Source organism: Giraffa tippelskirchi, chromosome 13 (genome assembly GCF_054371585.1).
Source record: "Giraffa tippelskirchi isolate mGirTip1 chromosome 13, T2T-mGirTip1v1.2.pri, whole genome shotgun sequence".
Lineage (NCBI taxonomy): Eukaryota > Metazoa > Chordata > Mammalia > Artiodactyla > Giraffidae > Giraffa > Giraffa tippelskirchi.
The window spans coordinates 4502225-4523878 of NC_137287.1; the positions used below are offsets into that span (position 1 = coordinate 4502225).

General features: G+C 52.1%; 1 protein-coding gene across 3 annotated transcripts in view; it reads right to left on the reverse strand.

Moving 5' to 3' along the window:
• Positions 1-97: 97 nt before the first annotated feature.
• The window catches only part of BAIAP2L1 (BAR/IMD domain containing adaptor protein 2 like 1), a 74081-nt gene continuing 52524 nt past the window's right edge, over positions 98-21654 (reverse strand). The window contains exons 4-15 of one of the 3 annotated variants that reach the window (XM_081552919.1): positions 19059-19120; positions 18895-18966; positions 18515-18652; positions 17719-17871; positions 15374-15541; positions 14285-14432; positions 12291-12498; positions 11488-11565; positions 9936-10116; positions 2257-2294; positions 1654-1769; positions 98-982 (exon numbers count right to left, since the gene is read on the reverse strand). In XM_081552919.1, coding sequence (XP_081409045.1) covers positions 1694-1769; positions 2257-2294; positions 9936-10116; positions 11488-11565; positions 12291-12498; positions 14285-14432; positions 15374-15541; positions 17719-17871; positions 18515-18652; positions 18895-18966; positions 19059-19120 — 1322 coding nt within the window. In that variant the 3' untranslated portion in view covers positions 98-982; positions 1654-1693. Of the gene's footprint in view, positions 1012-1433; positions 1770-2256; positions 2295-9935; positions 10117-11487; positions 11566-12290; positions 12499-14284; positions 14433-15373; positions 15542-17718; positions 17872-18514; positions 18653-18894; positions 18967-19058; positions 19121-21654 lie in introns of those variants that run through there. The other 2 variants (XM_081552920.1, XM_081552922.1) reach the window with 2 other exon arrangements.

Sequence of the window (21654 nt, forward strand, 5' to 3'; positions counted from 1 at the left end):
TATTCAGCGCGTGCACTGTCACGAAGTTTTGTCACGGAAAACACAGAAGCGCCTCGTCGGCTGCAAGCCCCTCAACGCCATTACGCAGCTCGAATGCTTGTTTTCACTTTTTTATTGTAACAAAGCCTAGTACCTTAACATTCAAGGAGCACGCAGCCCATGCCCAGGACCCATGGCACGGCCTCCGTCCTGTGAGCAGGAGGGTGTGCACGGCCTGGTGACCCCAGGACCCGAGACCCCTGTGCCGCAGCCGCACGGCCCCCAGAGCGGGTGCAGGACCCCCCGCCCCTTCCCCCTGACTCACAAGCCTCCAGAGCCTGCCCGTCACTCCTCACTGCCTCCACGGGGGGAAGGAGACGGCCCCGTGAAGGGAGAGGAGCGGGGCCCCGACTGACCCGAGTGTCGTCTTGGCTGGCGGACGCGGCTGCTGCTACTGGACAGCTGCACCAAGCCCGGGGCTCTCACGTGGTCCCAGACCCCCACCCCCGAGGGGCCGCCCGCGTGGCCCACCAGCCCGGAGGAGAGGACCAGCCCGGGGGCGGCACGCGCTCACACCGGTTTACCTGCACTCAGTCGTTCTCGCGGTTCTCGCGCTTAGGGAAGAACGACATCAGGGCAGAACTGAACGCTGTCATCAGGAGCGAGACCCCCGCGCGGTGCCTGGCCCGGGGGTGTGTGTGTCCCCCGTCCCCTCCTCCCGATGGCGCCGGCCCCCCTGACCCCGGAGACCGGCCCAGCGCTGCTGTGACTCCCTGCCGGGGCCCAGCACGCGGGGCGGGGCTGAAATGCTCCCCCGGCCCGGCACCCAGGGCTCCTCCGGGCTTCATACGGGCTGCTGGCCGTCTCAGTGCCCGACAGAGAAGGAGAGAAGCGTGCACCCTGAGAGGTTTCGGAGTAAACGGTGTGGAGGCAACTCGGGTCAGCTCGCTCAGCGGGAGGCGCCTGGTTCCCGCGCCCGGAGTCTCCTGAGGCAGGTGCCACCCTGTGAACCAGGCCCCCGTGAGGCACAGCCTGGAGGGTTGGTCATTCTAGTTAGGTAACCCGGTACCAAACTCAGTCCCTCTGAGAACTACTCAGGTACTAACACCCTGGCTGTGACAGGGCCAGGCGGATCCTCAGGGCTCTAGAGCCGTCTAAATTGCGAGGACCTGTGGGATGCTTCATCTTGGCTAGAGCTATAGTAAACAGAAACTTTAAAGTTAAAAGAATAAAGTGTTATACAATATCCTCATAATTTATATTGCTTAAGATTATTTGCATGCTAGGATGCAAATTTACATAGTATTTTCTTTAAACATAATGCTATTTAAGAGCACATGCTTTGTAAAACTGATTTCATTTGCATTTGGGTGCAGAAAGCCAGTCACAAAAGCATCCACTATCCCTTAATCTGGCTATTAAAAAATAATCAGAATATTAAACAAAAAGTGATACAATAAGGATTGGAACCAAATTTACTATTTTTGAACAGAATAGGAAAAAACTTTTAAATGATTGAGTTGTAACTAAACTATGATTTATCTTAAAGAAATGTGTAAACCCAACTATGTTAACTTAGAAAATGTGCTGATTTGCTCAAGTGGAATACATGTAAAAATCAGACACCCTCTGGTGAAGTTTTACAAGTGGATGGCGCCTGTCACACACACAAACCTATGAGCCCAGCGGGGAACCAGGAGAAGGCCGGCACTTCTCATCGGATGATCGGTGCTGAGCGGTCATTGGTCACTGTCGGGCGGAGTTTCACAGTAGCGAAGGGGTTCTCTCCACTGCGGGGGGCGGGGGAGAAACAAGACGGGGATTTGATTTGGAAACAGCCAATGACTACGCTTGCTCTGTAACATACACTTCTATAAATTTCAGGCATTTTTAATAATGTTTTCTGAACATGATAAAGTTGTTCTGGGATGGTTCTCTCCATGCCGCCCGTTATAAGCACTAATTGTTCTGTTTTGGACTTGGAGGGGACTGATCCCGAGGCCTCAGGCCTGTGGGGGTCCTCTGGGGCTGGGGGTCGGGCTTGGCTCCCGCCTTGATCCAGAAGGAGGGTCCGTCCTGGAAGGCTCTCCCACCACGACCCTCCCCCACACCCCAGGCAGGACCACAGAGAGGAAGGTGCCCCTCTCCCGGCGGGGGACCTTCCCTGGCGGTCGGGTGGTTAGCACTCAGCTCTCACTGCCAAGGGCCCAAGTTCAGTCCCTGGTTGGGAACTAAGGTTGCGCGAGGGAGAGGCCCTTGTGAAGGAAGCTAACTTACCTGAGGAAAGGGGGCTTTGCAAACCCATTCGCATTGTTCTGTGGGAAAGAGAAAGAGGACGTTTGTGGAAGGCTCATGCAGTCGGGACCTGAGCGTACAGACACCTGGAGCCGACGGCACTGTTGAAAGCAGCGCAGAGAGCTCCCCCAAGTCTTCCATTCACTCGAGACGAGACATCTAAATGCCCCTGGAGGAATCGGGGCCAGAACGGGAGACGTTTGGGAGCCCAGCGCGGGCGCATCCAGCGGGAGGACACGGGGGCGCTGCTGCTCGCCTGGTCTGTCTAGGTGAGAACTGGTGGTTACGGGTGGCTTCCAGGAGCCCGGTCCTGACGGATGCCATGAGGAGCAGGAAGTCAAAAGGAAACCTTGTTGGGTTTTGGTGCCCACTGACTGGTGCCAACTGCCGGCCAGACATCTGAGCTTGCAGGAAGTCCCGTTGGTGTGGGGGTTGGGGCGGGCGGAGCAGCGCCGGCGCCATATCTTCCTTGGCGAATCACCGGCCTCCGGCTCACGGGGCTCTGGGGTCCTGGTGTGGCCAGGGGCCAGGTGAGGGTGTCTTCACCCCGCAGACCTCTGCTCCGGCCGCACGGGCTCGCTGTCTGAGCTGGCCGCCCAGGAGGGGGCAGTGTCACTCCGTGTGACCAGCACTCCCTGGGGACAGCCTCTGTGCGGTGCCGGACGTACAGACCCTCGAAGCAGAGGGGACCTGGGGGCCCAGGGCTGCTTCAGACCTGTGCCTGTGGGCCTGGGCCTCTAGACACACCTTGACCTGCACCCAGGACCAGCCAGCTCATCCCGAGGGGCATCCTGCTGCCAGCCCGGCACCCCGATTCCCTGTCTCCCCTTTGGGGTGAAGCCCAGAGCAGCTGCCCCGCTTGTCAGCATGACCGCAGGCCTGTCCCCACAGGGCGTGCTCAGCAGGCTGTTCCTGTGTTACAGGGTGATGGAGGGCTCATTCACGATTCTACGAACATTCCCTGATGCCCGCTGTGGTTCCTGTGTTACAGGGCGATGGAGGGCTCATTCACGATTCTACGACCATTCCCCGATGCCCGCTGTGCAGCCCCACGTGCTCAGGGCACCAGGCTGGGAGGCCAAGTCCTGGCTGTGGCTCGGAGTGGCAGGTGTGTCCTCCCATCTGGAAAGCGTTCTTCCTGCCGAGCCTTCCTCCCTGGACGTGGCCTCCGCAGGGCAAGCAACGGAAACCCCCTTCCTGCCTGTCCCCGGGGCAGGACACCGTCCCCCCTGCCCTGTGTGCCCTCGTCTTGGAGAAGGTCCCTGCTTGCTGAAAGTCAGCGCCCCCGCTGCCCTCGAGGCAGAAGCCTTGGAGCTTGACTGAGCTGTGAACTGAGCTCGGTCGGGGTCTCACGAGCTGTGTCATCTGGGGACACGACACACGAGAGAAACAAAAGATGGTGAAGGAGATGCATCCGAGCCCAGCCTTGGTGGGAAATTGGCAAGAAGTAACAGCTCGTGCCGTGAGGAAGGAGGGCAAAATGACTCAACAGGCCGCCTGAAGCCACCGGCCCTGGTGCGCATCCCGTGCCCACTCCAGTTGGTTCAAGCAGCGCACGCGGGCACCACGGCACCCGCCAGGCACTGGGAGCGCCCCGTCCTAACAAGAGAGCTGTCAGGCAAAGCATTCTCTGACATAGAAACCATATAAAAATCATAAATCACATAAAAAGTAGCAATGCTTTCTTGGCTCAGTCTCCCAAGGCAATAGAAGTAAAAGCAAAAACAAGTAAAAGTAAAAACAAAACAAATGGGACCTAATCCAACTTACACGGTTTTTGCACAGCAAAGGAAACCATCAACAAAACGGAAAGACAACCTACGGTCTGGGAGAAAGATTTTGCAAATGATTCTGCCAACAAAGCTTGCGTTCCGAAATATACAAATAGCTCATACAAGTGAAAGTGTTAACCACTCAGTCGTGTCCAACTCTTTGTGACCCCATGGACTAAAGGCTGCCAGGCTTCTCTGTCTATGGAATTTTCCGGGCAATAATACTGGAGTGGGTAGCCGTTTCCTTTTCCAGGGGATCTTCCTGATCAAGGGATCGAACCCAGGTCTTCTGCATTGCAGGAGCATTCTTTACTGTCTGAGCCACTTACCCGGCTAGCTTGTACAATGCGATAACAAAAACAACCCAATCCAAAAGTGGACTTACCATATAGACACTTCTCCAGAGAAGACACACAGATGGCCAACAGGCACAGGAAAAGGTGCTCAACATTACAAATTACTAGGGAAATGCAAATCCAAGCTTCGATGAGGTACAACCCTCCCGCCGGCTAGAATAGTCAGTTAACATGCCTACAAATAACAAATGCTGGAGAGGGTGTGGGGAAAGGGCAGCCTGCCTACACTGCTGGCAGGGATGTACAATGGTGCAGTCACTGTGGACAACAGTGTGGAGGGTCCTTAAAAAACTGAAAACAGACTTGCCCTCTGATCCAGCAATCGCACCCCTGGGCATATATCCAGGTAAGAATGTACATCAAAGAGCTGCACGCACCCCAGTGTTCACAGCGGCCCTATTCACAGCAGCCAGAACACGGCAGCTGGGAGGCAGCCCCCAGGTGTACCCTAAGCATCCCGGTGTTCCGAGAAAACTACAGGTAACTGACAGCGTGCGATGGTTGCGTGCGTGCAAAATGGACACATAACCGTGTCGAGCTGCTGTGCCGGCTTCCATGGACCCCAGCATTTGGCTGAGATAGAACCCGATTTTCTGCAGCGTTATCAGCTGCTGTAAACAGCTTAGGGAAGAGGAATTACCAGCCCCGCCGGGGGGAGGGGTGGGGGGTGTGAGAACCTCTGAGATAGGGAATCCCAGGGCTGAGGCTCTGGCCCTCGGGGCTCCTGGACAGGCCTGTTGTGGAATCTGCTGCTTGACCATCACCTTCCGGGTCGGTTTCTAAATGGAACCTCGTTCTCTTTCGGGTGAGCTCTTTCTGGCTGTCCCATGTGGCGGCTCCTCGCCGTGTGACTAAAATACGAACTTAAAATCCAAGTCTCGGTTCCTTCTTTGCACTCTCCGCTTCTCAAGTGCTCAGCAGCCCCTGTGTCCAGTGGCCACTCTGCTGGCCTGCCTGGTTCTGGAACATTTCTGTCTGACCTGACAACTCTCTGGGTGGTTTACTGACGCACAGATGACTCGACCCTATGCCTCCTGTCTGTGTAAGAGGCCACCAGGACCCGGTGAGAAAACGGGCCCCTGTCCGCCCTGCAGCTTGACTACCGCTCCGACCCTGTGCTCTTCCTCCAGGACTCGGCTCACTGCTCCAGGAAGCTACTTTGGATGCCCCACCCTGGAGCTGGAGCCCTCCCCGCCTCCTACCCCTACACCCCCTACCCCTCCCCGGCCCCTTCCTCACCGCTCCCTGGACTCAACTCCTGGGTTGGTTTGTTTCCCTGGAGCCTGGTGCAGGCCTGGACTGTAATCAGCTCGTCAATAAACGCTCCACGGACAAGCCCAGTGTGACCTGCAGGCCCTCTTCACAAGGTGTGCCTTCACGTGCCAGGTGATCGTGTTTACCAAAGGTTGCAGTTGGTCAGCGGAGTCCCGATGCCATGGAAATGTTCGTTGCTAACGTTGCTGTGACCTCGCTGTAGTTATCAGCTCTATGCCTGTTCCCTTTTCATGGAAGGTTTCGCTTATCATGAAGGAAAGTGTTCATCAACACTCATTATTCTGACATTTGCAAAATCAGCAACAACTAATCACCATGAGAACTCACACAAGGAGGGCCTTTTCATTAGATAGGTAGGGCCGTTAAATGTTCTTCCATGAAATCAAAAATTAAAGGCCACTAATCATAGTAAAATCAAAGACTGAAAAAGGCCTTCCGGCCTGCGGGACAGAAATAAGGGGGCCTGACCCGAGTGCCAGGGCTGCGCCGGCCTCACAGAATGAGTAAGGAGCTCTCCCCTCCTCACTTTGAAGGACAGCTGGAAGAGGCCTGGCATGCATTCTTCTTGGAACGTTTCATAGGATTCGCCGGTGAAGCCACCGGGTTTCAGGCTTGGCTGGGAGACCTTAAGTTACTGACTCGAGGGCGACAGGACATGGTGGGGAGCAGGCTTCTGCCTGGGGGCCACCAGGACCGCATAGACGGGAGCCCAGGGGCTGAGCTTAGGCCCCACACCTGGTCCTGGTGGGAGGGCGGCAGCTTCCACTAGGACCTGCCACGGCGGGAGGCGGCCACAGGCCACCCTGGGCCTCGGGAGAAAGTTACGTGCTTAAGGCTCTGCTGCTCAAGGAAGTGGAAGGAATAAAAAGGTGGGCGCAGTGTACAAGGCTCCCCAGCTGGTCCTCGTGCTTTTCAAGACAGTCTCCTGGTTCTGCCAGTCTGTTATGATCCAGCCCACAGGGAGGTTTAAAAATAAAGTTAGAGCTCATTTAAACTGCCAAATGCTTAATAACGAATATCATCGCGGACTGTGCCGACATCTAAAGCCAGGATTTTTTTTTCACTCTATCCATTCAGTGTGGTGAGAACCACACCGATGCCTTCTTCATTGAGCTTCATCCACGTGGTAAAAACACTGAAAGTTAAAACATGTTTTCTTCTGAATTCGGTGCTGTTAGCTAAAATGTGTTTTCATTTATAATTCCAGTGTTAGCTACAATTTTAGGGCAAGATTCTTTTACCTTAAAAGGCAGTATACAGACAGACTTCATTTTATTGCACTTGACTGCTTCACAGATACTGTTTTTTTCTTTTTTCCTTACAAATGGAAGGTTTGTGGCAAGTCTATTGGCATCATTTTTCCAACAGCATTTGCTCAATTCATGTCTCTGTGTCACATGTTGCAATATTTCAGGCTTTTCATTATTATCTTAGTCAAAGTGATTGCTGATTGGTGGTCTTCGGTGTCACTACTACGATTCACTGAAAACTCAGCTCATTGGCATTTTTTATCAATAAAGTATTTTTAAATTAAGGTGTATACATTGCTTTTTTAGACGCAATGCTATTGCACGCCCAATAGACTACAGTGTATGTAAACATAACTCTTACATGCACTGGGAAACCAGAAAGTTCATGTGACTTGCTTTATCGAGATGGTCTGGAAGCTAACCCATTACATCCGAGGTCTGCTTGTACAACCTTTATCAACTCATGGAGCCGGGTGGTCATTATTATCAATGGTCATCATCACAGAAGGAAACAACCAGACTGGCCCGCAGGTGGACTAGCCACCACCACAGATGAAATGCTCCCGCCACACAAAACCAGCCAACAGACAGCAGCATACTCTGACCCCAGGCTGGAAACGAGGGAGAAAGGGAGCTCAGCCAAAGACGCCGTGTGGGTGTGACCCGCAAACTCCCAACTGGGGACTCCCGACTGGGGACGCCCGCCCGGGCTAGCAACCCGGGGTTTCTACAGAGAGATGACAGGGAAAGGGAGTTGGGGAGATCACTAGGTACGGAAAGACGAGTCATGAGACTTAGTCACCAGCAAAGTGTGGGGAGCTGGCCTGGGTCCAGACTCGAACAACGATACTGTCAAGAAATTTTTAATGAGACAATCAGAAATTTGAAGTGACCAGGTGATGATATTCAGGCTGCTGCTGCTGCTAAGTTGCTTCAGTCGTGTCCGACTCTGTGCGACCCCACAGACGGCAGCCCACCAGGCTCCTCCGTCCATGGGGTTGTCCAGGCAAGAGCACTGGAGTGGGTCACCATTTCCTTCTCCAATGCATGAGAATGAAAAGGGAAAGTGAAGACGCTCAGTCGTGTCCGACTGTTCGGGACCCCATGGACCGCAGCCCAGCAGGCTCCTCCGTCCATGGGGTTGTCCAGGCAAGAGCACTGGAGTGGGCTGCCATCGCCTTCTCCGATGATATTCAGGAGTTAATGTCAGTTTTAAATGACACGATAGTTGGTTTTGTGAGAAACAAAGAGGACCTTGAATATATTTACAGATGAAATGATACGAAGTCTGGAATTGGTTTCGCTGATCTGGGAGTGTGTAGGGGGAGATGAAACAAGATTTACAAATGAATGAATAATTGTTGATCTGGGGACAAGATCAGTAGATTATTCTTTCCACTTTCATGTGTGTTTGAATTTTTCTATAAAAAAAGTTGAAAATCAAATCCAGAAGGCACTACGGACCAACAGTACCACACCTTGTATGCTTGGATCCTGAAGTCTGTGACATGCAAATTTTGATTTTTTTTTCAGCAAAAGGAAATTTTATGCCTTTAGAAGTGCCTTAAGATCATTTCCAAATAGTTTGAGTATTGTTTTAAAATAGACCAGGCCCTTTAATGAAATAGCATTTCAGATCTGCCCTTTCAAGCAGCGTCTCCAGTTTTGACATCTCTCACCAACACAATGGGAAAGCTCTGTATTCTTTTGAAAGTAATTTCTGGAGTTAGAAAGCTGGAGTGATTTGCAGTGATAACAATGAAAACAAGGAGTCATGCAGTGTGTTTATCTAGGAAGAGATGCCAAAGACATTTCTGAATGAGATTCCAAAATGGCATTTCTGGGACCCAAACCCGCACTGCAGCCTGCAAGGAGGCAGGCGTGGTCCCCACCATACCTGCGGCCCATCTTTCAGAGCCTTATTCCCTGTAACCTACCCGGCCCGGCACCACTCAGAGCTGAACAGAGGCCCCCGGGGGTGGTGGCACCCCTGTGGGGGTGCCTGGCTCCTGCAAGCACCACAGAAAGAACAAACCCATGACAAAGAATATATGTTGTGGGAGAAAAGGACAAAACCCCCCTCTAGACTCGTGCCGAGTACACCCCGCCGGGAGCTGTAAACTTCCGGCTCCTCCTGTTTGGGAGGCTCCTCCCTTGGCCCCTGGTCTCGGGGGTCGCACCCCCCTCAGGATGGACGGCTCTGGCTGCGGGGGTGGCCTTGCCGGCAGCGCTCCCCAGAAATCGTCCTGGCTAAAGTCCTGGCCTGGAGCTCTCGGCGGGGGGCAGTGGGGGCACCAGGCCGCCTCCGCCTTCCGGACGCTTCCACAGCTGTGGACACAGCCCACCTCATCCCTGAGTCAGCATCCCAGGAAAACCGACCCCTGACCTCCATCTAAGAGGTCGCCGCACCCCCTGTCCTCAAGGCACCTGGCTCCATTCCCCCACAGAGCTCCCAGCTCTGACATTTTTGTCTATCTCTCACTGTCTGCTGCTTATCTTATCACTAGAGCCTAAGCTCCGGCAGCGGCAGCGCCAGAGGTGGGCTGTTTCGGGTCCTCCAGAGCCCACTGGGCCTGTCCTCACTGGGATAGATGAAGTGACTCATGGCCTCTGTCCCAGTCCCAGGCTTAAGATCACAGATAACACGGCTTACACGGCGCAGTTCCTGAAGGTGTGGTGATTAGATCACTACTGTGGACCTTCAGTGTTCCTCCAGAAAACAATATGAAAAGTGAAGAAAGTGCAGAGAAAGGTGGTTACAGGACGAAAGGACTGCAGACATGATCCAAAGCAAGGAGAGCTTGAAACCAGACACAGCCTGGGAAGTGATGGACCTCGTGTGTGCCAGCCACCAGTTACAGATGAAATAAAAACAAAAGGAGGATAGACGTTAAGGCGGCTGAAAGGCTGCGTGAAAGAATCTACAGGCCCTGGGAGCAAGCGTGCGCCCCGCCCGAGGGTCACCCCCTTCTTGCCCATCAGGATCGGGGCCCCTGGGGCCTACTCACAGGAAGCATGCTTTCGGGTTTGGGCGCCGGGGCTTTATAGTCAGAAGCCTTCTGGGAGACGCCTCCTTTCTCACCGGCGGCTGCTCCCGTGGACAGACACTCGAGGTAGTCCGGCGGGGGGATCACGACACTGCTCTTCTCGGCCAAGTTCATCGTGCTCACGCTGCGGACGGGCGCCGAGCTGGCGACGGGAACGGAGGCCGCGGGTTAGAGGAGACCTGCCCCCGCACCCCAGGCATCCCGCGTCTCCTCCGTCCAGAACTACGTGGATTAGTGATCCGCAACGGTGGGCCGGGAGGAGATCACCACACACGGCACTGCAGTTTCTTGATCGACTTTTAGTCGCTAAGTCATGTTCCACTCTTTTGTGACCCCATGGACTGTAACCCACCAGGCTCCTCTGTTCAAGGGATTTCCCAGGCAAGTGTCCTGGAGTGCCAGTGTTTCTGCTGGCTTGCACGTGTACACTCAAAAGAGATTCTTTAAAAGACCTGACGAAAGGAGAGGAAAACTAGCTCCATTAGGGGCTGACTCTTGATCCAGCTTAAGAAGAAAATACAGCAAAAGCACTGAGCGCTCCAGACTAAAAATCTCAGAATTTCAACACCCTAAGGATACTCAGTCTCATTTCTTGGCTGATGGCAGCTGAGCTGTTCTGCAAGGGACAGAGACACACAGCTGGCTGTGAGCAAGGGTAACAAGGACTTGGGGAGGTGTCTGCGGTCCTGGGGACAGCAGGATGGGTCGAAGGGCTGCTCTGACATGCCAGACACCGTGGCCAAGGCGGCTTGTGGTCAAGATGATGCCACGTTCTGTCAGGACGTGTTTCTGAGGACCTGCGGGACAGCCATCTAACCCACACACAGACCCTCCTGTTTCGGCCGGGAGAGACCTGCCTGCGTTAGTCTCGTCCTGGCTCCAACACTTCTGGCTCCCCGTGATCCTGTTTCCTCAATTTTCAAGCGGGGACCCACCTCACAAGGTCGTGTGAGAAAGAAATGACCTGGTCATTGTAAGCGGCCAGCTCCTGAGTGACAGTGAGTCGTTCCTGGGTGGGACACAGAGGTGCTGAGTGAAGCCCCTCGATGGGACTTGAGCCACAGGAGCAGACACGGTGGTCCAGGGAGCATGAGAAGGAAAAAGGACGAGGGCGGGTCCCGAGGACCCCGAGTCTGAGCAGAGGGCGGAGGAAAAGTCTGAGAAGGGACTGGAGCCGGACGGCTGGTGAGGGAAGGAGAGGAGAGGGCAAGCGCGGGAGAACGTTCCAGAGCATGCGTTCACCAGGGCAGACAGGCCGGGCGCATGGCCTGGGACTTCACTATGGCGGGACTGGGGGAGCGGTCCCAGGCTCACGGGTGGGACCGAGGGCCGGGAAGGGGGCGTCTCTTCCCAGCAGAGGGTACAGCGCCGGGACGACAGGAAATCGGGGAGGACACAGACGTGGAGCAGCACCCCCGCCAGCCCGTCCGCAGCCTCGTCCAGATCCACCCCCACGCGCCTGGGAACCCGGGGTCCGGGCGCGCCCTGCCAGCTGAGCAGCGGGCGGTCCTACCTTGGCGCCGGCTCACTCGTGGCCTCTTCCTCGTTCTCCTCCAGCAGCTTCGTGTAGGACGACGGGAACCAGCCCCTCCTGCAGGCGGAGAGCGGGGAGAAGACGACCTTGCTGGGGTGCTGGCAGCGGACACGCAGGCCACACACACGCCTGGAATGGCTTGGGGACCGCTCGGGGCTCGGGGGGCGGCTGGGCCACTTGCATCCCATCCCATCCCATCCCAGGCGTCTTACACACACGTCATTTCTATTTGGATTCCCTTTGAGTCCTTTGTTTCCATTTCGGTTTAAACTTAGTACCTGAATAATCTACACAGAAACTCTTTTTAACCTTCTAGGAAGGCTTGTGCACACACGGTTGGGATGAGGACACTGGCATTCACACACTCACACGCCAGATCTTACATACACCGCTATCCTGAGAAATCCGAAGTCACATGAAAACGAGTGCCTTTACTTTCAGAGGTGACTCCTATTCGTGCATCAAATTTATAGGAATTCCCTGGTGGTCCAGTGGCTAAGATTCCATGCTTCAGTGCAGGGGGCGTGGGCTCAATTCTTGGTCAGGGAACTAAGATCCCATGCGCCGTGCAGTGTGGCCAGAATCTTTAAAACCTTCTCTCTGTATCTCTGTATGCGCACACACAGAGAACAGCTTGGGGCCAACGCAGGTGAACTAACGGCAGTTACTAGGCTAGAAATGTCACTCAAGGGTGACCTTGCTGGGGTGGAGGCGCTCCTCTGCCCTCAAGGACGGCCGCGACGGGAGCCCTCGGGGTGTGGACGGCCCGGCCTGGGACCCACATTTTGGTGCTGTCGTGCTCCCCGTACAGCCAGCCGTCCTTCTCCTCGGAGATGAGCAGTGTGATGACGTCTCCCTGTGCGAAGCTGAGCAAGGTCTGGTTAGCGCCGGCCGTGTGCGGAAAGATGGTTTTCACTTTCTGCTTTTTCACCATGTTCAGCCCGGAGGCCACGGAAACCGATCGTGGCAAATTGGGGTCAACGGAAGAACCTGTTGGAAGCGAGCAGGGCAGCGATGACTTTTCGAAGAAGGATGACTGGGTGTGTTCAAAGGCGCCGACCCCAGAAACCCAGCCACCCCATGTCACCAGCACACGCATTCCACTGAGACGCCAATTGGTTCTATTCCCACACCTCCACCTGTGGCTGGACAGACAGGAACAGGCAGGGAAGGCGCCTAAGCCTGGCCCGAGGCCTCTTGGAGGAGCCCTGTGGCCGAAGGCTCTTCAGACCAAGAGGATAAAGCCTCGTGGCCCAGCCTCACCTGCACGGAGTCCCTTAGGACAGCTCACAGAGGCCAGTGCTCCACGCTTCCCGGCCCGCGCCGCTCCCCCACCACAGCTCGCGGAAGCGCTGTCCGGCACCAGCTCAGACCAACCCGCCCAGGGCCTGTGCCACAAGAGAGGAGGAAGCTGGAAACACACTCCCCCTGCAGCCTTGGCCGCTCACCCGTGAGCGGGACGTGGAGGCAGGACATGCTGGGCACGCCCCTCGTGTACCGACCCCGCCATTGGTTCCCCGGGCAGAGCTGGGAACCAGACGAGCCCGATGCAGGTGCCCCGGCTCCACAGCCATCGCTGCACTAAGTCAGGTCTCAGGTCAAACGCAGGCCTCAACGCCCCACAAAAAACATGGAATGGAAACATTTTTTTCCAGATACCTTTTTTCCCACTCAAATTTTGCTAGCCTACTATTTACTGTAAAACAATGCAGAATCTCTTTCTGCATCGTCCTCGCAAATTCTTGACACTACAATGTAAACTCTGCTCTCTGCTTGACATGCCGCCTACTCTTAATTATCAAGGTTGCACTGAATCCAGTGATTGTCATTTAGCTTTTCCAACAAGAACCAAAGAATCATGTGAATGACAGGGCTGCACACAGTGCTGTATGCTTTCACTTTATGTTATATATACAGAACTCAGAGTCTTCAAAGGCGAGTGACTACAGTGTCATCTTTGCAGCTGACATTCTGAAAGTCTCATCTCTTCCCCAACAGCTGCACGTGCTGGCAGCCTGTGGACTCTCACCAGCAGTGCCCTGTGGGACTGCCACGACCTTCACCCCCAAGGGGCCTGTAAGACCCCCACACGTCCAGTACCACCACAGTCTTGAGGTCCTGGACGCCAAAGACTCTGCAGGCAAGAGTGGAGCCTGGCTGAAGCCATCTGAAATGCCTGCAGACAAGACGTGTTCCTGATTTATTGAGAGCGCGTCAGCTGGGTTAGGAAGCGTTAATTAACAGTTGAAACTGAAGCCTCCAGAAAGCATGACATGCTCTGTTGGAGATGATGAAAAACACTGAGTATAATTCAATGGAAGCCTACTGGTGAGACTAGTAACCATAACTTTGATACGTGAATTTCTATCATCTGTTTCATTGAAAAGAGATTTTATTTCAGCTGCCAGTGAATATGGAACACGCGTGAGGTTCTGTTATATTGTATTTATTGAAAATGTAACACCTTTCAGTAGTATGTTTACTCTATGGAAACGTCTATCAGCATACAGAAGTCGTATGTGCCGAAGTAACATGTCTTATAGTTTTAGAATCAACCTGGACCCCTGTCTGGAGGTGTGAGTTCCCCTGAGCCAGCGTGGAGCAGGTGCCACCACACACGTGTATTTACTTCCAGCTCACGACGGGCATGTGTGCTGAGTTGCTTCAGTCATGGCCAACTCTTTGTGACTTTATGGATGTAGATCTCAAGGCACACTTACCTAAATATTTAAGAAATTTAAAGGTACTTTAAAGGAAATTCAACTAAATAGCTCACCTGTTGAATTATTTTTTCTTTCTGAGTTCTGTGTGACTGTGGCTGGGTTCTTAAACAGATCGATCAAAGGGCTGGTCAAGGCTCTGGCTGAAGGAGCCGCAGGGATCTTTGGTGGGTATTTAGAAAGGCTGTCACAATCTTGCCCAACCTGTGAAAAATTCCTTATTAGTTTAATCCAAGTATAACACAGCAATGGCATTAGAGATCGATCCTCAGGGCTGTTTTGCATTACATGCTTTAAATTTCATTTTCTTCCCCAAATTCTCTTGTTTGCAGGGCAATGCCCCATTTTTAATTATTTTAACAATACCGCCTTCTTTTGTTTATTTATTTATTTATTTATTTAGGCTGTACCGTGCATCTTAGTTCCCTGACCAGGGATTGAACCCTCACCCTGTGCAGTGAAAGTGCGGAGTCTTAACCACTGGACCACCAGGGAAGTCCACCCCCCCTTTTAAAGAAGTTACTCATTTCCCCCAGCCCCTGAACAGCACTCATCTACTTTCTGTCTCTGTGGATTTCGAGGCTCCCTTTTAAATGCTGCTCGGCTCGAGGCATCTCCATTTAAAAGTATTTTTGCACAGAATTTTGAGTGCATTTGTCCATTACTTTCTGACACCTAGTTTTCTAACAAGAAGTCTAGTTTCAGTGGGATTCCCTTGTCTCTGTAGTAAGTAACCCATTTTCCCCTCCCTGAAAGTTTTCAGAATCCTCTCTCGCTAACATGCTGCTGCCTGTTGAGGTTCTGGCCTTTTCCATCCAGCCAGGATCACCCTGCCTGCTGCATTACAGGCCAGACTGTCAAGGTCATCTCTGCAGGGACTACGGTTGGAGCTGGGCCGGGGGAGAAGTGGTGGGCAACAGCGTGTGTCTGGGGACAGGCCCGGCCTTGGGGAGGGAGAGGGTCCACATCTGGTGTTTGCGCTGCTGGAAGGGTGAAGTTGCAGTGAGGAAAGGTAGGCCTGGAAGTGATACAGGCGGGCCCATGATTTCTATTGTCAAAGGTGGCCTTGCTCTGTTGTGCAAATCTGGCTGAAATCTTATTAGCAAAGGTATGGCTGAAATCTTGAGGTGACGACCAGCTCTTACCATGTTGCTTCTCTCGATCATGGGTGAAGGCAGGGGCGTTCCGGACATCGGGGTGGAGACTGGGGTCTTAATTTCTTCGATCATGTTCATGATCTTCTCTGGCACTTTGGTGACGTCACCACAGGTTTCCTGCCAGCGAGGCAGTTTGGAATTGATCAGTTCTGCAGACTATAAATTCAAAAGAAACAAAACCAAAGCCAAACAAACGTGTATTGTTAGTAGGACGACACAAATGATAACTACTACTACTCAGATTCCTGGCTTACCACCGGAAGTGTGGGAGAGAGGAGTTAAATTCAGTGGGTAGCTAAAGCATCTATGAGGATCTGCTGTGTCTTATCTGCTGAGGAGCACGTAGGCTCCTGTTGTAAAGGGATTTCCCGTCTCCCTCAGTGTGGGTAGAGTTCAGGCTAATACAAGGACTGTCAATGGTTCAGAAGTTCAGAACTAAGATGGAAGGTGGAGCAATCTGTGTTAACCCCCGTGTTTCTCAGGGGCCCGAGAACTGCCGATCCCTATGTCTTCCTCCCATGCCTTCCATGAGAAGCGCCTCTGATGGAGCGAGAGGACGAGGAGTGGACTTAACCCCAGAGAGGCCTGGCGCACTGGAGGGGTGACTCAGATCTGTCCTGAGAAGGTCCTCTATGGACGGGGGACCAGAGGTGGAGCGTGGCGGGTCTCCGGAGTCAGCGCAGTGCTGAGTGGAAGTCCTGACCACAGGCCGGCGGGGGCCTCGGGCAGGCAGCAGCTGGGCGGCAGAGACGCAGAAAGACGGCGCGGAGACCGCCCAGCCCCAGAGGCGGAGGTGTCTGTCCTGCTCTCCCACAGCCTGGCTTTTCCTCCGACCGGACTCCCGGATTTCCGGGAGCCCTTATGAAAACCCCCCTTTCTAGGCGGCAGTTTAGTTGGAAAAGGGAAGTAGAGCACCTTTTGTGAAACTATTTTAATAACCACTGTACTGTTTTCATCTAGACTCTGTTCATCAGGCGTGGTCTGGGGGTGCCAATACGAATCCTAAGCCCTGCCCCTCGCTCCATCCCTGTCCCCTGCCTGTGACCTGGACACGCCAGGGACCAACAGCCTTGGCTGCTATGTCCAAGGAGCCACTGAAAGCACTGGGACCAGGGAAGGCACCAAAGCAGTTTTCAGAGACTTGAAGAGACTTCTGGTAGAGAAAGAAGGAAATTTGGCTTGCGTCACGCTGAAAAACATAACTGGGACTCAAGGTTAAGTGTGTGGAAGACTCTGTCAACTACTAGAGCTCTCTCGAAATAGACCAAGTTGCCCCATCGCTGGGGGAGGGGGGGTGTCATCACAGAGAGCTTCAAGGTTGCTTCCGGCCCCCTCCAGCGGACACCCTCACCATGGAAACAATGCCGAAGCTACTACAGATGCGCTGGGGACAAATGTCATCATCTAATGCAGAATGCTTTTTTTTTTTTTTTTCTTTTCTGTAACAATTTGAGACCTTGGGTATTTAGATTTGGTAGCTGAATATTCCTTCAAGTTTATGGAGTATGTAACCTATGATATATGCATGCATACAAGGCCAAGTTCCCCCAAAAAGGAAGCAGCCCTATATTCAAGCTTTTAGAACACTTCTCACATGATGGAGTGCTCTCTGAATTACTTCACCGTGAATAACAGTGAACATTTGACCTCAGTCACTGCTAGTTTTGGATGCTTACAGAAGCCCAATAGAGTCCACAGTTTTATTAAAAAAAAAAAAAAAAAAGAGGGAAGGCAATTTAGGACATAGTTTGTGATGACTCCTAGAAGGAGAACCTCACAACTTCATGAGCTGAAGGAGGGTGACAAAGCTAGTTATGGGGCTGGTGGGGTCAGAACACACACACCCCCTGAGGAGTGGGAAAAAGGACCCCCGTCCAGCTGTCCTGAGGCTGTGACGGGGTCTGTGGTCTAGGACAGGATTTCCAGCAACACCATCTACACGGACCCCCAGGCAAGCCTCTCAGACCACCCAGGTGGGGTGCCCCTGGGGGCCGGCGGGACTCCCCCTGTGGTTCTGGTGAAGACACTGATGCTGAAGATGCATCAGGGAGAGTCCGAGACAGGCTCGCTCGTGGGTGAGAAAAGGGGAAAAGTGCCATTTCTCAGCCAATGATTAAATATGAATGGCTGTTACTAAATTCAACATGATAAGCAAACATTTGACCATTTCATCTACATGTCTAAAAGTTAACTCATTCAAGTTGGTCAAAAATTATTTCCTTAGAATTCTTTCTTGGCAAAATGAGCCCATTGCTTTATACTGGGGCACCTATGGAAGGCGAAGCCTGTCAAGCGCATTTAAATGTGAGAAAAACATTTGCTCTTGTGCCCACCTGCACGTGGTAATGGTGTATCTGACTCGAAAAGCTGCAGTGTTTGTCGACTAGAAAGCAGAAGCGCCTTTTCTCTTCAAGCAGGGCTTCTTTGCAACCATCTGCAATAAATTTCTGGATTTCATTCTGGCGAGAAGTAATGGTTTCTACATACTAGGAAAATAAATAATAATTATACAAGTATGACATGAGGAACCAAACAGTTACCCAGCCTGACACTTATCTCCTGCCATCTTTACAGCTGTTTATTTTGATAATGGAGTGAATGCTGAAGGCAGATAAACACTAGACAGAACAACAGAGCCCTAACCTGATCTGAGCAGATATCAACATTCTCATTAAGGTCCCTGATCCATGCCTGGAGAGAAGTTGCCAAAGGCCCTACATTCCACTTGGCAATTTGCATAAAATATTACTTTTACTCCAGGGACAGGATCATGTTTCATTGGAAAATAATGGGTTTTGGAACCAGAAAGTTCAAGATCAAATCACATTTCCAAGTGCCAACCATGTGAGTTAACTGAAGCCTCACTTTTGCCATCTGTAAAATGGGGGCACAATGCTTATCACTCTCCTCAAGTCAGGAGAAAACACCAGTGCTCTTGACTAATCATTCTTAACTCTGGGGAACTCTGCGGCCTTCAGCTCCCACCAAGTCAAAATGCTTATTTTTGACTTTCAGCAGCAGCAACACATCTCATGGATAGAGTATAGGCTGACTGAGATGAGCACGCCTCCCAGTAACTGTATAAACCATCCACCCCAAAATAAAGTAACACAGTGTTGAAAAGTTCACCTCAATCTCTTTGCATTCATATTTGAATGGATTTCGTCCTCCTTGACTTTTCCTTCTTATCTTCTTCAATTCAGCTTGCGATTTCTCCAGAGAATCTAATTTATGCCTGTGTTCTGCTTGGTATCTTTTGAGAGTCGCCTGTAAGGTAAACGTTGCACCTGTTTTACTGAAGCACCAGGCAAACTGGCAGGTGGCTACTCTGGCTGTGTTTTAACTGGGTATTGTGGCCTTCATACTCGCTGCTGCTGCTGCCGCCAACTCAATCGTGGGGCAGTTCTCCTTAGGCTCAGCCATCAGGCAAGCACAGCCTCCCTGAAAACTAGGTTCCCCGCCCCGGGTGCCCTCCACCCAGGGCAGGTGAAGCAAAACCTGGTACTCACATTCATATATTTTACATCAAGCTCTGTCTTCTTCTCCAGCTCATAGATAATCTCCTTATGGAATTTTTTGAACTGTGAACACAAGTGAAAAATTGAGACCAGGTCTGAGACTTGAAGCAAAATAAAATAAGTATATTTGATAAATAGAAAAACTGTTCACATACATTTTCATCAAGGCTCTCGTTGAGTTTCTTGTGGATACTCGAAATTTCTATGAGAACATGGCCTGTGAACAAAATCAAGGATGTTAGGATGAAAAGCCACTGTGTGGTCTGTTGTAAAGATACGAGGGGAAGTAAACTGGTGGATGAAGTCTAGTCTGCAGCTGCTCCCAAGGCAGGTGGGCAGCAGGCCCCGGGGCACTGGGAACACTGCCTATGGCCCAGCAGCAGGGGCGGACGCCCGATGGACACAGCTGACAATAAACACTCCACAACACCCGCCAGCTCTGTCTGCAAACTCACCTTGTCCTCTTGCTATTTACCCATTCCCTAAGCTGAATCCTACTTATCTGGTTTAATTGTTAAATTCTCTTACAAAAGATTATCTTGGTCATTATAGTAACTAATTATAGGAACAAATGACTCATTTTTGATCTAATCCCCTGGGTAATCTGATTATCTGTCAGGCATAAAAGATAAAGGTTATTTTCTTTTTCTTATATTAGTTCTCCTCTGGAAAATCTCAAAAAAAATCTGGGAAACTGCAGCAGGGACCTTGTTTTGTCTCCTGGGGCTACATATTGCAAGACAAAGGAGTTGTTGCTCCAAAAAGCAGCTAGGTGCTCCAGATGCATCTCTTGCGGTGTGTGGCAGAGCGCTGCCTCCTGGCTTCTAGAAGGGAACAAGAGCCTCCCTCTGCCAACATCTCTACAGGAACCAAACGGGTCTGATATCCAAGAACTGGGAACAACAGAGTCACCTGGACCACCACCAAGTCATACCAAACCACAGAGTGTGCCGGGGGGGACCGTCCTACAGTTCAGTGGGCAGGTGAAAAGGAGCTCTTTGGGCAAAACTGAATGGTTGTCGACACGGGAGAGTGAGGAGGATGACTGCAGCAGACGAGGGGAAAGAGGGAAAGACTGTGGACTGGACTCTGGCTTTGGCGAGCACCTCTGTGCAAAGGACTCTGCCGTGCCCAGCTCTGGGGACACCTGAAGACATCTGACTCTAGGAGGGCCAGCCCCAGGCTCTTCCCTCATCTTCAGACTCAGAAATTCAACCCATCCTGAACACACCCACCTGCCCATCCCATCGGGCACCTCGTGTTCAGCACGCCTACCAGTGCACTCACTGCCAGCCAGCCAGTCCTAGGGGCTGACGCCCCGCCTGTGTGCCACACTCACGGACAAAGACTCATTCCTGGTGCCATCGCTTGGGGGTGGAACCGTGTCCTGACTCATCCTGTTTCCTTGGGTGACAAATGTGCCAGCCCTCCCCTGCCCAGCAGAGGAGGCCTGTGGGGATGACACGGGACGTCCGTGTTCGCTAGATGACCTGCTCCAGCAGAGGTGGGGGAGTCTCCCCAGACGCCCCGCCCACACGTGTCGACCTGCCCGCTGGACCTCAGAGGAGCCGCCCTCCTCTTCCTAGCTCTCATTTCTCACGACTCCCAGCCTGGTCTCTTCTGGATCTTCTTCCTCCCAGGTGCCAGGGGGCTCTCCAAATCTACATGTAAAATGTCACTCCCTCCCATGGTGTCCCAGATAAACCAACTCCTCAGCCTAAAGCCCACCATGAATGGTGTTGGTGAAAATGACCATGCTGGGTGGTGGGGACAGAGAATCTCCTGAAAGGATATAACCGGGTTAATAGGTTAGAGGTTCGGAAGCCCCTAGGCACCATGTGATTCCAGGAACTGCTGCTGGATAAGCATGAGAGTGAGGGCCCCCATCAGGGTATCAAGTCACCCACTGTACATCTTCAGTGATGCTGACTCCATTTATCCTGTGATTCAGTTCTCCTAAAGCTCAACATGAAACAAATACACAAACCTGAACCAGAGCTCTTCACAAAGGAAGCCTTTATCTGACCAAGAATATAATTACATTAATGTCGTTTCATGTATTGAAATAATTAATAAACTTCACATCTATTTTAAACCCATAAATAACTCCCAGTTGGAGATGAATAATAAACAACAAAAACCAATTATTTGAAAATCAAGCACTCTATTCCGAGCAAATCAGATCGACTTAAAATAAGTTTGCTCAAATTAGTCAGAGTGATTCAGGCTAGGAGGAAAGTGTTCACAATTTTTTTTTTCATGTTGTCAAGAACTTTATTTCTACAATCTTATTTAACATTGACCTCCGAGATATGTGCTGCCAAAAGTCTGGGCTTGTGAGAACACCAGCACCGCTGAAGCGGGTGCTCTGGCCTGACCTGAGGGCCCCGGCTGCCCGCGCCCCCTCCTCGTTCTCCCCTCCTGCCCGCGCCCCCTCCCCACCCGCAGAGCCTGATGGAAAGGCCCAGTGAAACAGACCATTCACTCTGCGGGCAGGAACGGAACACCTAACCTTACCCCTGCTAAGCCCCTCACTGTTGGTGGAATTTAAATGCCGACCTCAGAGCAGCAACTTATGAGTCCTCAGGCATAAAAAGGATTAAAAAACATCTTTCCTGTGATTATGCAAACTGCCCAAAGAGTATCTTGGAACAGAAAATGAAAACAGCCTTTATGTTCAAGCTACAGAAGTTTACTCTTAATATAGCAAGTGTTACTTTATGTCTGAGATGTGGAATCACACACATTTTA